The sequence below is a fragment of the Euleptes europaea genome, chromosome 18 (genome assembly GCF_029931775.1).
Source record: "Euleptes europaea isolate rEulEur1 chromosome 18, rEulEur1.hap1, whole genome shotgun sequence".
NCBI lineage: Eukaryota > Metazoa > Chordata > Lepidosauria > Squamata > Sphaerodactylidae > Euleptes > Euleptes europaea.
The window spans coordinates 11,257,817-11,272,299 of NC_079329.1; the positions used below are offsets into that span (position 1 = coordinate 11,257,817).

The window sequence follows — 14,483 nt, forward strand, 5'->3', positions numbered from 1 at the left end:
AATCAAACCAGCTTTGGGGGGCGGAGCCTGAAGAGGGCGGGATTTGGGGAGGGAAGGGACTTAAATGCCATAGAGTTCAATTGCCAAAGCGGCCATTTTTCTCCAGGTGAACTGATCTCTATCGGCTGGAGATCAGTTGAATTAGCAGGAGATCTCCTGCTACTACCTGACAGTTGGCAACCCTAGTGTGTGTCCACAAGGGAATAGGGTTGCCAGCTCCAGGTTGGGAAATAGCTGGAGATTTTTGGGGTGGAGCCTGAGGAGGGTAGGGTTTGGAGAAGGGAGAGACTTCAATGCCATAGATTCCAGTTGCCGAAGCGACCATTTTCTCCAGGGGAACTGGTCTCTTATCTCCTGGAGATCAGTTGTAATATAGGGTTGGCAGGTCCCTCTTCGCCACCGGCACGAGGTTCTTGGGGCAGAGCCTGAGGAGGGCAGGGTTTGTGGAGGGGAGGGACTCCAATGCCATAGAGCCCAATTGCCAAAGCGGCCATTTCCTCCAGGCGAACTGATCTCTATCGGCTGGAGATCAGTTGTAATAGCAAGAGATCTCCAGCTAGTACCTGGAGGTTGGCAACCCTATGTAATAGCAGGAGATCTCCAGCTAGTACCTGGAGGTTGGCAACCCTATGAGGGAAACAGCCATGCATAAAAGGCCTTAGCTTTGAAGCGGTAGGGATGCCCCCGTTCTGTGCTTCTGATTGGCTGTGCACAATGCAGGGCTTGTGACATCATAGCCGCGTCCATCCTCTGGGCATTCCGAGGTCCCCTTCCGGCAACCTCAGCCCAGCATGATGCCTTGGCTAGAGTTCTGGCTCGCTGCCATGATCATCACGGGATCTCAGGGGTGCCTCAAATGCAGCCCAGAGGCCATGCAGATTCTGAATGAAATCAAAGGTCCCTACCTGGATGGCAAGCTCCGTGGAGACCCTGAACTCCGAGCAAAACTGAACAAGCTCCTGGAGAGTACCATCGAGAACCTGTCAAGCCACCCCATAAAAGTGGGCACATACATGGGCGTTATTGGTACGGATGAACCCATCCAAGCGCCACTCCCAAAGAAGCCAGAACTTCTGGGGTGGATTTTAACCGTTCTAGACCACTAGGCCCAAAGGAACTAGGGTTGCCAAGTTCCCCCGTAGTGGCGGGTAAAATCCTGCCAATCCACCGGGCTGCCCGCTGGCCAGCTGATGGCCGGCGGGCACTGCGTGCACGCACGCACACACATGCGCACTCATCACTTTCGGGTAAACGCAGACGTTCTGGCAATCTCTGATAAAACTCTGTGGAAACCGTATAGTTTTGGCCAAGATCACTAGAGCGTCTGCGTTGCTTCTGGGTAAATCCGTAAGTGACGTAGGCGCGTTGCACGCCGCAGCCACAGCCCTGGGAAGCTCCCGCCGGTGGAGCTACGGGGCCTGGCAAGCCTAAAAGGAACCAACCCCTTGCCTCCATGCCCAGGGATAAGAACTACAGGTGTTTTTAAGTACTTCAGTGTTAATTGTATAAATTGGGGGGTGGGGAGTAATAGCATTGCATTGCATTAATTACAGAATTGTTAAGAAGAATATTTTGAGACCTTGTTCAGCTATATGATTACAGCAGCGAGATTAATATTAGCCACAACCTGGAAGCAGAAGAAGTTCCAGAAATGGAGAAATGGCAAGATAAAATGGTAGAATATGCAATGATGGCTAAACTATCCAATCTGGTGAAAGGCAGAACAGAATTTCAGAAGAAATGGGCATTTTATTTTGATGACATAAAGTAAAAAAGAGTTATGTGAAGAAGGGGGAGGCACTATAACAAATATAAAAGAATAATAATATTACGGTGGTAGAAATATTGTAGTCATGTGATAGTCAAATCTAGAGCAGTAAAGGAGGTATCAAAGATAAGTATAGTAGGGTAAGAAGAATTGTATTAAGTATAGGGTTGCCAGGTCCCTCTTCACCACCGGCGGGAGGTTTTTGCAGTGGAGCCTGAGGAGGTCAGGGTTTGGGGAGGAGTGGGACTTCAATGCCATAGAGTCCAATGGCCAAAGAGGCCATTTTCTCCAGTTGAACTGATCTCTATCGGCTAGAGATCAGTTGTAATAGCAGGAGATCTCCAGCTAGCTCCTGGAAGTTGGCAACCCTAATTAAGTATCACTATTGTTCTGATAGATAGCTGGAAGGTATTAAGCATTAAGTATTAGTTTTGTTTTGACATATAGCCAGGAAAGCAGTGGGTATATTGATAAAGGATTCAAGTAGAATTTGGATTAAACTAATGACCAGTATGTTTTGAGTGATTAATTCAAAATGAACTCCCTGAAAGATGGTTTGCATTGCGTGTGTGTAAATGGTAGATGTTTGTTTGTATGTTATTGGAAATTCTAAATAAAAACTTATTATAAAAAAAGAATATTTTGAGACCTTGACCTAGGGAAGAATTGTTTCTAAATTGGAGGCTTTATTATGCTTGTGTGAAAACGGAGTTTAATATGGATAATATTAAAAAATGTGTTTTAAAGGTATTTTTTGTTTAGTATAATATATAGAAAAAGAGAATAAATATATCACATTTTAGAATGTTAGAGGTCAAATTGGGATAAAAGACATATTCCCACCAGGGGAAAATGAAGACCTTTATAGCTAAGAATAAAAAACTCCATGTTCAAATTAAGTATGCCTGCTCTTTGCAACATGCCGGGACAAACCAGGTGGCTTTCTTTGCCAGGCTCTGACTGAAAACTTTCTCAGGTACGCAGGCATGCATTTATACCCTGCTTTTCTCCCCAGCTGGGACTCAGAGTGGCTCAGAACAGCGTTCCGCCCTCCTCCATTTTCTCACAACAACAACCCTGTGAGGTAGGCCAGGTGGAGAGGTTTGTGATGGGCCCAAGGTCACCCAGCAAACTTCTATGGTAAAGGTAGGGATTCAAACCCAGGTCTCCCAGGGTCCTACTGAAGCCGCTCTATCCACTAGGCCACTGGTCCTCAGCTACAAGGAGATTGCTGACCCGTAAGGTGGACAGAGAACCTGTCTAGGAATTCGATTAGACAAAGGAATTATAATGCATAGATGAAGGAAGGAAGGAATTATAATGCATAGATGAAGGAAGGAAGGAAGGAATTATAATGCATAGATGAAGGAAGGAAGGAAATCACTGTCTCTCTTCTTGATGGTTTCCCTTCTGTTCCATGTTCTTCAGATGAGACCACTCTACAACAGCTTGCGAGCTACTTCAAACGCTCCATGAACCGGATCATGGAAAACCAGTTTGATGGTATGCCAGCCACCTTCTTAGCTATGTTTTGACTGTCCAGTTCTTTGCCAGTCTATGAATACCAGACTCCTTATCCAGCCTTTTCCAGGCCCAGCATGACATAAACCTTTTAAAAATATTTCCCAATCAGCTAGATAGCACCATCTTGTGGCTCTTCTGAAATAGCACACCCACATCCATTCCTTTGGGATCTATTTAGGGCCCTCTCCAGGGTTCAGTCCTTGGTTCCTTGGTTCCATCATCAACCAAAAGGGAGGCTGCAGCCAAGAAATTAGGAGGAGGTTGAGACTGGGAAGGGCAGCCATGAAGGAGCTAGAAAAGATTCTTAAGTGTAAGGATGTGTCACTGGCCACCAAGATCAGGTTAATTCATGCCATCGTGTTCCCTATTACTATGTATGGGTGTGAGAGCTGGACAATGAAGAAAGCTGATAGGAAGAAAATAGATTCCTTTGCGTTGCGGCGCTTCCGGGTGTAAACTGGAAGTGATGTGTTGCTGCAGGCAGGCACGCGTGTTAGCATTGCCCGCCGACCCTCAACTGGTTGACGGGCAGCCAGGTGGATTGGCGGGGGTTTGCCCGCCACCACCTGGCACTTGGCAACCCTACTGATTCAGTATAGGGCAGCTTCATGTGTTCTGCTGCAGAATTTATTTTAATCCCTGGCAACTCCAATTAAAGGGACCAGGCAGGTAGGTGATGTGAAAGACCCCTGCCTGAGACCCTGGAGAGCTGCTGCCGGTCTGAGTAGACAATACTGACTTTGATGGACCAAGGGTCTGATTCGGTATAGGGCAGCTTCATGTGTTCATGTGAAACATTTTTTCAGCATTTCAGAAGTAAGAATAAAATGTCTCGCTCGGTCTAGCTGGCATCAGCCTGAGGCCTTGTTTCCACACTCCCAACTCAGCCAGGTCCCTTAACCTTCCTCCATCTTTCTGCTTTTCCGTTTTAGGTGGGCAACTTTTCAATGAAATCACGTGGGGCCTCCAGGATCTTGTTGGTGCTTTTGAGCAGCTGCTGGCAAAGTTTCTGAAGTGTAAGCCTTCCTTACTTCTACTCTGTGTGGGACAGGCCCTACTTACCTCAGTGCTGAGGGAAATGCCCTTGTCATACACTCAGAGACACTCTTGCCCATTATGATACCAAAACTATCCCTGATACAGCTTTATTTATTACATTTTTTAAAAATCTTACCCTTTCTCCAGGAAGGTCAGCAAAGCAAATGAGGCTTATTCTCCTCTTTTATCCTCACTATCACTCTGAGAAGTCAGACAGAGTATGAATTGGATTGACAGTGGGGAAGGAGAGAGTAATCCTTCCCGCCGCTGTTCTCAGACTGAACCCCCCCACCCAGCCACCTGGTTGGGGAAAAAGACAGGCACTCATGTAGTGTCTGTCCTTTTTCTCCTACCAAGGCTTAAAATGACTGGGTGGGGGGCATTTTTTATCAGAGAAAGAGTGGGGACAAAGAGTTAGCTTCCTATTGCCAGATTGGGTCGGGGGGGCAGGCATGGCTGCCTCTTATGGACAAATTACATGTCTGAGGCTCACTCTCATAAATCCAGCCTCATGCATACTTTAGCTTTTAGTGAGAGATTTTTTCTTTCTTTCTTTCTTTCTTTCTTTCTTTCTTTCTTTCTTTCTTTCTTTCTTTCTTTCTTTCTTTCTTTCTTTCTTTTCCATCTTTGTAAATCTTCTTCAGTCTTCCCCCATACTTCCTTGTAATTTAAATCAAAAAGTGTGTCCGATCTCGTTGGTATCTTAATACCCAAATATTTCACACTATTCTTTGGTGTGAACCATTGAAATCTGTTTTGAATATCTTGTCTTTCTCCTTCTTAGACATTATAAAGAATCATTGGTTTTAGTTTTGTTAAGCTTATATCCGGAGTAATAACTAAATAAATCAATCTGTTTCCAAATTTCGTTCAATGAAAGTTCTGGCTTTCGACATATTAACACCACGTCATCTGCATAACTTCTTATTTTGTATTCCTGATCTTCCTATTTTATTCCTATTTTAGGATCACTCCTTGTCCTCTTTGCAAGTATTTTCATTGACAGATAGAACAACAGTGGTGACAAAGGGCAGCCCTGTCTTGTTCCTTTTTGTATCATCAGTTTTTCTGTTAGCATTCCGTTAATTAAAAGTCTAGCACTTTGATTGGTATAAATAGAATTGACCGCTTTCAAAAAATATGTACCACAGTCAAGTTGTTGCAACGTTTCTAGCAGAAATCTCCAGGAAACATTATCAAAGGCCTTCTCCGCATCCGGATATATCATTGCTGCTTTTTCTCTTTTTTTAATGAAATTGATCGCAGCCAGAACAACTCTTACATTGTCCTTTAATTGTCTTTTCGGGATAAGTCCGGTTTGATCTGGATGTATAATTTTCGTGATACACTTCTTCAACCTTTGGGCTAATATTGAGGCAAAGATTTTGTAATCCACGTTTAAAAGTGAAATTGGTCTATATGATTTGGGGGAATATCTCCCTTTTTCATCCTTCGGAATTAAAGAAATGTGTGCATCTTTCCATGTTTCTGGAAATTTTCCTTCCTGAAGCAGCTCATTAAAAACCTTTTGCAATTGGGGAGTTACTATGTTCTCCATCTTCTTATAATAGTTCACTGAGATTCCATCAGGTCCCGGCGCTTTATCTGTTTTTAAGTTTCTCAGAGCATCATTTATTTCTTGTATGGTGATTTTCTGATTTAAAATTTTTCGATCTTCCTCAATTTTTTTAAGATTTGCAGATTGTACATAAGATTCAAGATCTGTTTGTTCAGTGTCATTATTCTGATAAAGTTGTACATCGTATTCTATGTGATTTCTAACATCTTTCCTTTTTTTCTTTTTCAGTCTATTGCAGCAATGAATGTGGTGAGTGTCAATTTGGGCCGGGGGTCTGTTGGGTAAGCTGTTTGTGTAGGGTTGCCAGGTCCCCCCCGTCCATTGGTGGGAGGTTTTGGGGGGTGGAGCTGGGGCGATCGCACATATGGCCTTGTGTGACGTGACCAAGTCGCTTCTGAGTTTATCCCTGGAAGTGATGTGATCGCGTCATGCATGGCTGTGTGTGCGATCACCGCTCTTGAGCAGCTGGGTTAGGGTTGCCAACCTCCAGGTAATACCTGGAGATCTCCCACTATTACAACTGATCTCCAGCTGATAGAGATCAGTTCACCTGGAGAAAATGGCTGCTTGGGCAATTGGACTCTATGACATTGAAGACCCTCCCCTCCCCAAGCCCCGCCTTCCTCCAAAAACCTCCCACCAATGGTGAAGAGGGACCTGGCAAACCTAAGATTGGCGGGCAATTGCCCACCGAAACCACCCACCTGGCAACCCTATGTTCGAGAGGTGCCAGAGGACATCTTTCGCTATGTCGTATCTCACTTCCCTCTCCCCCAAACCTGTGACTGAGTAGGGTTCGCCAGATCCTAACCCCAAAAGAGCTCCTGTACCATAAAGGTAAATAAAAACCAGGATCCTGACCATCTTATGACTGTTTTCCAGTTTTAAAATTCAGACACCCTGGTCCTCTTCTGATGAAACTCCTCATCCGCAGGTCGCATGGTTTATGTGTTTATGAACTGCTACTCATGCAATACGCATGTTTACTCCTGCAACAAGAATATCAATTGTGGAGGTGAGAGGCCTGGAACCGGGCCCCAAATGGCCCTGTGCGTCTTGAGCCACACTGGTAGACAAAATGGGCCCTACCAGGCAAGGGAAAGGGGGCTCTGGGTGGCAGGAAATGAGGCCTGCTGTCAGGCTAGGTGGGCAGTTTCAGTTTAAGGTAGACAAATCTTTACAGTGGAATAGATCTTGGTGGATTTTGCAGAACGGAAGCTCAAAGTGGAAACAGATGAAGATTTGATTCTGGACTGTGCTCTGAGGTGGCACAGGTACAGCCAAGATGTGAAGAACTATGTCTTTTACCGAGTAAGTAGTGCCCCATAACTAGCAACATTCTGCTACCAATAGGACGACTTTGGGTCAAGGCTTTGACCCTGAGAATCGTGTTTTGGATTAATTGTCAGGACGGCAGACGGAAATCTCAGGGGCCTTTTGTGCAAGGACGTTTCCCCGCAGTCACTCCCGCCGAGGGCATCGGGGCTTCCTTTTGATTAAGCATGCCTTATCTGCCCGTTGGAGGTTGCCTTGCTCTTCCCATGCGTTTTGCCCTCATTTTCCTGATTCTGACTAAAACAGCATCTGGAAAACCCGAGCAAAATGCACGGGGAGAGCGAGGTGACCTCTGACGGGCGGAAAAGGCATGTGTAATCAGAAGGAAGCCCCGAAGCAGTTGATGGGGGTGACTGCGGGGAAACATCCCTGCATAAAAGGTAGGGTTGCCAGGTCCCTCTTCGCCATCGGCGGGAGGTTTTTGGGCGGAGCCTGGGGAGGGCAGGGTTTGGGGAGGGAAGGACTTCAACGCCATAGAGTTCAATTGCCAAAGTGGCTATTTTCTTTAGGTGAACTGATCTCTATCGGCTGGAGATCAGTTGTAACAGCAGGAGATCTCCAGCTAGGACCTGGAGGTTGAGCAACCAAAATAAACACTACTGCACTGATACCACAGGTAAGGAAAAAAGTGCAGAAAATGCTGGAAATAAACGGACAACACAAAAGTGTAACAAAGTGTATCAAAGTGTATCAAGTGTACAAATAACAAACACACAATATAATACAAAACTCTATCAAAGTCCAAGGTACAAAATGCTAGTTTAAGAGCCAAGCATCAAGGAATTCTTCATGTAGAAGTTGCTAGGAAGCCGATCGTTTCTGTATTTAGAAATGGAACTGATTATATTGTGTGTGTGTTATTTGTACACTTGATACACTTTGATACACTTTGTTACACTTTTGTGTTGTCCTTTTATTTCCAGCAGAACCTGGAGGTTGGCAACCCTAATAAAAGGCCAGAGTCTACTTGTGGTAACTGCTGCACGTATAGATTGAAGGTGGGCAGCAATGATCTGATCATAAAGCCTTTTATGTATAACTGTTTCTCTCGCGGTCATCCCCCTGACTACTTCGGGGTTTTGTTTTGATTATGCATGCATTTCCTGACCGTCGGAGGTCACCTTGCTCTCCCCATGCGTTTTCACATGTTTTGCCTGCGTTTTCTGGATGCTGGCTAAACAGGTGCTGTACCACCTCTTATTACTGACAGCTCATACAATGGGGCCCAGGAGTACCAGGAAAGGATTCTAAGCAGTAGGCCTGGATGGGAGACTGCTGGGAGAGCCCGTGCCCAAGTGTGTGTGTCGCAGTTGACTTATGTTGACCCCTTTTGGGGTTTTCATGGCAAGAGACTAACAGAGGTGGTTTGCCAGTGCCTCCCTCTGCACAGCAACCCCGGACTTCCTTGGTGGTCTCCCATCCAAATACTAAGCAGGGCTGACCCTGCTTAGCTTCTGAGATCTGATGAGATCAGGCTAGCCTGGGCCATCCAGGTCAGGGCCGTACCCAAGTAGGATAATACATATCATCAAAGTTTAAACCAGCTAGGAAAATGCCCACTATTCTGATAGGTGAGGGGATGGAGGAACCTGGTCCATATCATGCCCTGCCAAGAGAGAAAGTGGCTTAAACTTCCATTCCAATTATACCTTGTCCCCCTTTCCAGATAGTGGGTGGCAAAGAGCAAGTGATGACCTCCACTATGGATTCCTTCTTGGTGAAGAAGGAGGCAAACGCAAACGACACGGGTAGATATCGTTGCAAAATGATGGGTTCTACAGGATATAGCAACAGCGTGCTTGACTTCCAAGTGACTGGTAAGTGGGATAAGGGGTGGGATCATTTCTCTATCCATGCAATGCCTGGTTCTCCCTTCCTCTTGCATTTTATGCTTGCAACAACTTTGTGAGGTAGGTAGGGCTGCCAACTACCAAGCGGGGCCTGAAGATCCCCCAGAATTACAACTCATCTCCAGATAGGGTTGCCAACTTCCAGGTAATAGCTGGAGACCTCCTGCTATTACAACTGACCTCCAGCCGATAAGAGATCAGTTCCCCTAGATAAAATGGCCTCTTTGGCAATTGGACTCTATGGCATTGTAGTCCCTCCCCTCCCCAAATAATTTTGCAGTTATAGTCAATTAATTGATTGATTAAAACGTATATTGTCAGTAAAAATCTTTCTGTAATTATAGACGAACAGGGAAATAATCATACTTAATGAAATATTAAACGTAAGGTTTGTGTAGTTTACAATCGTTATGTAATCAGCTAAAAAGTATTTTTTAGAACAGTAGACGAATTGGTAGCAAGATGAAGTTGGTAGCAAGAATATTTTTAATGCATTAACGTAAGGAATGTTTTCTAAAAAATGCCGTAACTATATGTTTTTAAGAGAATTAAAGGTTACTAACAAATATGAAATAACTTAGATTATAGACTAAGATCTATATTAGTTGCTAGTTTATGATTTGCCTTCTTTTTATTTTTATGTTTGTTATTGTTTTTATCTTTGGAACGGCTCGGAAATGTAATTTTTTGGACACTTTATCCCTTGCCCCTTATCCCTTTTTCTTTTCAATATCCAAAAAACTTTATAAATTAAAAAAAAGGTATATTGTTAATTAACTATGCCTTCTTTATTCGAGCTCCCACACACACTGAATAATTCACTTTCAATCCACTTTCGATACACTTAAGCGATCGTTTGAAAGGGGAATTTGTGTTTCCATTCTGTAAAATCCAGTTGCAAATGCATTGAAAGTGGATTGGAAGTGCATTATTCAGCAGATGTGAAAGCACCTGTCAGCCCTATTCTTTACAGGGCTTCCAAGAGACATGTACCATGGAAGTGACATTCCCACAACACTAGAAAATGGAAGAACTCTCGACAGGCCATACCTGAATCGCAGGCCGCTGTGCGGTCATCCCTACTTCTCGCTTCTGCCTCTAGAACATAAGCACATAAGAAAGGCCCTGCTGGATCAGACCAAGGCCCATCAAGTCCAGCAGTCTGCTCACACAGTGGCCAACCAGGGGCCTCTAGGAAGCCCCAAACAAGACGACTGCAGCAGCACCATCCTGCCTGTGTTCCACAGCACCTCATAGAATAGGCATGTTCCTCTGATCCTGGAGAGAATAGGTATGCATCATGACTAGTATCCATTTTGACTAGTAGCCATGAACAGCCCTCTCCTCCATGAACATGTCCACTCCCCTCTTCAAGCCTTCCAAGTTGGCAGCCATCACCACATTTTGGGGCAGGGAGTTCCACAATTTAACTATGCGTTGTGGGAAGAAATACGCTCTTTTATCTGTTTTGAATCTCTCATCCTCCAGCTTCAGCAGATGACCCCACGTTCTGGTATCGCGAGAGAGGGAGAAAAGCTTCTCCCTGTCCACTCTCTCCAAACCATGCAGGAGTCTTTATTCCTGTTTCCTCTCCTCCAGCCATCTCCTTTCTGCTTCTAATCGCTCTCTCTCTTTCTCCATCAGTGGTGCCGTCTGTCGGGAAGACCACCTGGTTCCCGCGACCGCATCCCACTCTGGAAGGCCCCCTGATGATGGGGGTGTCTTCCAGGGCTCCGCCTCCCAAACCAGACTGGACAGTGTGGATAGTGATTGGGTCCACCGGAGGGGTGCTTTTCATCATTGTTGCCTCATTGTGAGTTGGGCAGGGTTGGAGGGGTGACCGCACTTAGCGTCATTAGAGAGCCAGCATGGAGTAGTGGTTAAGAGCGGTGGTTAGGAGCCACTCTTTTGCCCTCCCTTCCATTTCCTGGAGGAGGAAGGCACTAGAGAAAAAGTTAGTTGCTAGGCTTTTGCTGCTTATATCTCCACAATGAAAGAGGCCAGAGAATTACTTTTCAAAAAATATAAAAACCGGGAATTCAGAGCCTGATACAGATTGTTCCAATATTATAACACTATAACAATATGTCAGTTGTTAGTTAAAAAACAACAACAACAATCCTAAAATGCCTCGTGGTGGAATGGCCACTATGGGGCATTGGGGCAGGGAAAACATGGGGAAACTTGCCATATGGAAGCCCCATTGATGCAGCAACATGGAAATCACACCAGCCTGTCTCTGTTTGGAAAACACCAAAGACAACAGCCAAGGGTGTCTGTCTTTTTTTGTCACTTGCAGGGCTAGTGGTGGTGGGTTTTTTTTTTTTTTTTGGTCGAAACCACATGGTGGGGATGTCCCCCCCTCTTCCATCTGTGCCCTTCTTCATCTAAGCCCCAATTGAAATCAGAGTCCTGAGTGGCTGCTTTGTGGGGGGGAGAACGGGCTGGGAACTCTTCTCAGATCTCCTGGCGCCTTCTCCAGTTTGGTGTTCAGTGCGTAACCTAGAACACTTCCCAGATCCCTCTGCAACAGCCAGGGCTTCCTTGACAGCTCTCAAGGCAAAAAGGGTCCCCTGAAGGTCTGGAGTGGGAAAGGTGCCCATTCAGACTCCGCTTAATGACCCCTTTTCTTTTCTAGTTTATGGTATTATCGTCACCAGAATGAAAAGGAGGAGGAAGAGGAGGAGTCGGGTGATGATGAAGAGGACGAAGATGAAAGTGAGTCATCAGAGGAGGCAGAGAAATGAAGCTTCTGCCCTCTTGTTCCTCCTGTCAAGAATCTTGTCCCAGACCCTCCTTATATTGTACGCTCTTGTATAACCTCTATTTTTTTTAAAGCAATAAACACATAGTGGACTTTTTATTATATAAAGGCTGCTGAGTCCTGTGGGGGAGATCACAGCAGAAGTTAGCAGTCAGAGCTCTCAATGTATTTATCGGGGAGGGTTAAAGAAGGTAAAATGGGGAGCTGGGATGCCTCAATGGGGCAGACTGGTAGTGGTGGAGTTGCAGCTGACTTATGGTGACCCTGCAGGGTTTTCTAGGCGAGAGGTGAACAGGGGTCATAAAATCATAGAGTTGGAAGGGACCACCAGGGTCATCTAGACCAATGATTTACCATTGCCGGCCTCTGCATAGCTGCCCTGGTATTCCGGTTGGTCTCCCATCCATAGGGTTGCCAACCTCTAGGTAGTAGCTGGAGATCTCCTGCTAATACAACTGATCTCCAGCTGATAGAGATCAGTTCACCTGGAGAAAATGGCCACTTTGGTAACTGGACTCTATGGCATTGTTGTCCCTCCCCTCCCCAAACCATATATATGGTTTCTATATGCCTACTTTCTCTACCGCTTATGGGAGGTTCAAACCGTCTTGCAATCACCTTCCATTCCCCTCCCCACAACAGACACCCTGTGAGGTAGGTGAGGCTGAGAGAGCTCTAAGAGAGCTGTGACTAGCCCGAGGTCACCCAGCAGGTTTTGCGTGGAGGAGCGGGGGAACAAATCCAGCTCACCAGATTAGCCCATATGGAAGGAGTAGGGACTCAAACCTGCTTCTCCAGATCAGACTCCACAAGGATGCTCTTGGTGACAGTCAGGTCTGATCCCAGAATAGCTTTCTCAGGGTTTGTTGGACTCCCTCTCCACACAAAGCCCGTAACGTGCCTCTGACCAACACCAACCAATTCCACGAAGGGGAAAGAAAACAACCACCACTCATATCTGAGGCAGCGAGAAATGGTGTTTATTCGGAGAGTGGACAGGAGATGTGAAGACGATGGTATGGAGTGGCAGGTGTACCTGTCTATCGGTGTGATGTAGGGACAGGCTACAAGACTGCCTCTTGGTGTGAGGCCCACCCGTTGATTCTCCTTGCTTGCAAAGAACAAAGCAGAACGAGTCAGAGGGATCATTTGAGGACTTCGTTTTGCAAGCTGAAAACAGTCGTCTCAGCCTGGCTTGCCATGATCGGGGAACAGTCGTGGGTGGTGGGGGGGAGGGGTTTAATGAGCCGAGGGTTCATGTGTGCCAGCCCTCAAACCACAGCAGCATGTGCTGGAGGACTGCCTTTGCACCCACCCCCTGGGTTACTCCGGCACTTAAGCACTTTGCTTTTGCACTGTTCGCGCTGCCAAGTCAGTGGAGATAAGCTGGGGGAGCAGTGCGGAAGTGAAGTGTTTTATTGCCAGGATCGGGTGTTTGGCTGTGTACAGACGGACCTTGACGAAGGGGTCGTGGTGCTTCAGACATGCTCTGAATGCTCTTTTTAATGTGCATGTGGTGGCAGCATAGCAACGAATCCAGCGCTGGTACACACTGCAGTCAGTGCCAGGCTACTCTGCGGTGCCCACCTCCTCCTATTGGGCATGGAGGCACCACAGAGGTCAGACTGCTTGTCTGTGGGATGCTCTTATGCCCAGTGTCGGGGGCAAGCAAGCTAGCACCAAAGACGGCGCCCTGCAGACAACCATTGCCCCTTCCTGTTGGTTCGCCCATCTCCTGCCCTGCCTGGCATTCAAGCGCCTGAGATGAACGTAAGAACATAAGAAAGGCCCTGCTGGATCAGACCAAGGCCCATCAAGTCCAGCAATCTGTTCACACAGTGGCCAACCAGGTGCCTCTAGGAAGCCACAAACAAGACGACTGCAGCAGCACCATCCTGCTTATGTTCCCCCGCACCCAAAATAATAGGAATGCTCCTCTGATGCTAGAGAGAATAGGTATGAAGCATGACTAGTATCCATTCTAACTAATAGCCATGAATACCCCTCTTCTCCATGAATATGTCCACTCCCCTCTTAAAGCCCTCCAAGCTGGCAGACATCACCACATCCTGAGGCAGGGAGTTTCACAATTTAACCATGCGTTGTGTGAAAAAACACTTCCTTTTAGCTGTTTTGAAACTCTCATCCTCCAGCTTTAGCAGATGACCCCGTGTTCTAGTATTATGGGAGAGGGAGAAATGGGAGATGGGAATGGCACAGCCTGCTCCTGGCTCAGACACTCAGCTGCCTGGTTCTCCAGCAGGAGGGGGTGGCAGCAACAGAGTTACTGGTCAGTGGCTGTAGGGTACACCAGCGCTTGATTCATTGGAATGCTGCAGGTGCCCATACAAAAATCTCAAAAGCAGTTCCGTAATCCCTTCTTGGGTGTATCTTGGGTGTAAACAGCATGGTCAGACATACATACAAAACAAGGCACTGGTAGCTTTTTTTGCCCCTGTGGACTGAGCACAGGCTGCCATTGCTCTTCAAATGACACGCAGACAACTCCAGCCCCCACCCACAAAGGGAAACATGAAGGAGCCAAAGTCACACCGTTCCCCCTCCCCCTTCTTTGATCCTCATTGAAAATACTCTTTGATTGATTATACATTAAAACAATCATAC

The 14,483-nt window shown here is 46.2% G+C and overlaps 1 protein-coding gene across 1 annotated transcript; it reads left to right on the forward strand.

Moving 5' to 3' along the window:
- Positions 1-794: 794 nt before the first annotated feature.
- IZUMO1 (izumo sperm-oocyte fusion 1) lies at positions 795-11,841 on the forward strand. Its single transcript, XM_056864246.1, has 9 exons — positions 795-1,026; positions 3,197-3,271; positions 4,225-4,308; positions 6,138-6,158; positions 6,844-6,924; positions 7,120-7,220; positions 8,911-9,061; positions 10,739-10,907; positions 11,733-11,841. Exons 1-9 carry the CDS (start codon positions 795-797, stop codon positions 11,839-11,841), a joined length of 1,023 nt encoding a protein of 340 aa, XP_056720224.1.
- Positions 11,842-14,483: the final 2,642 nt, after the last annotated feature.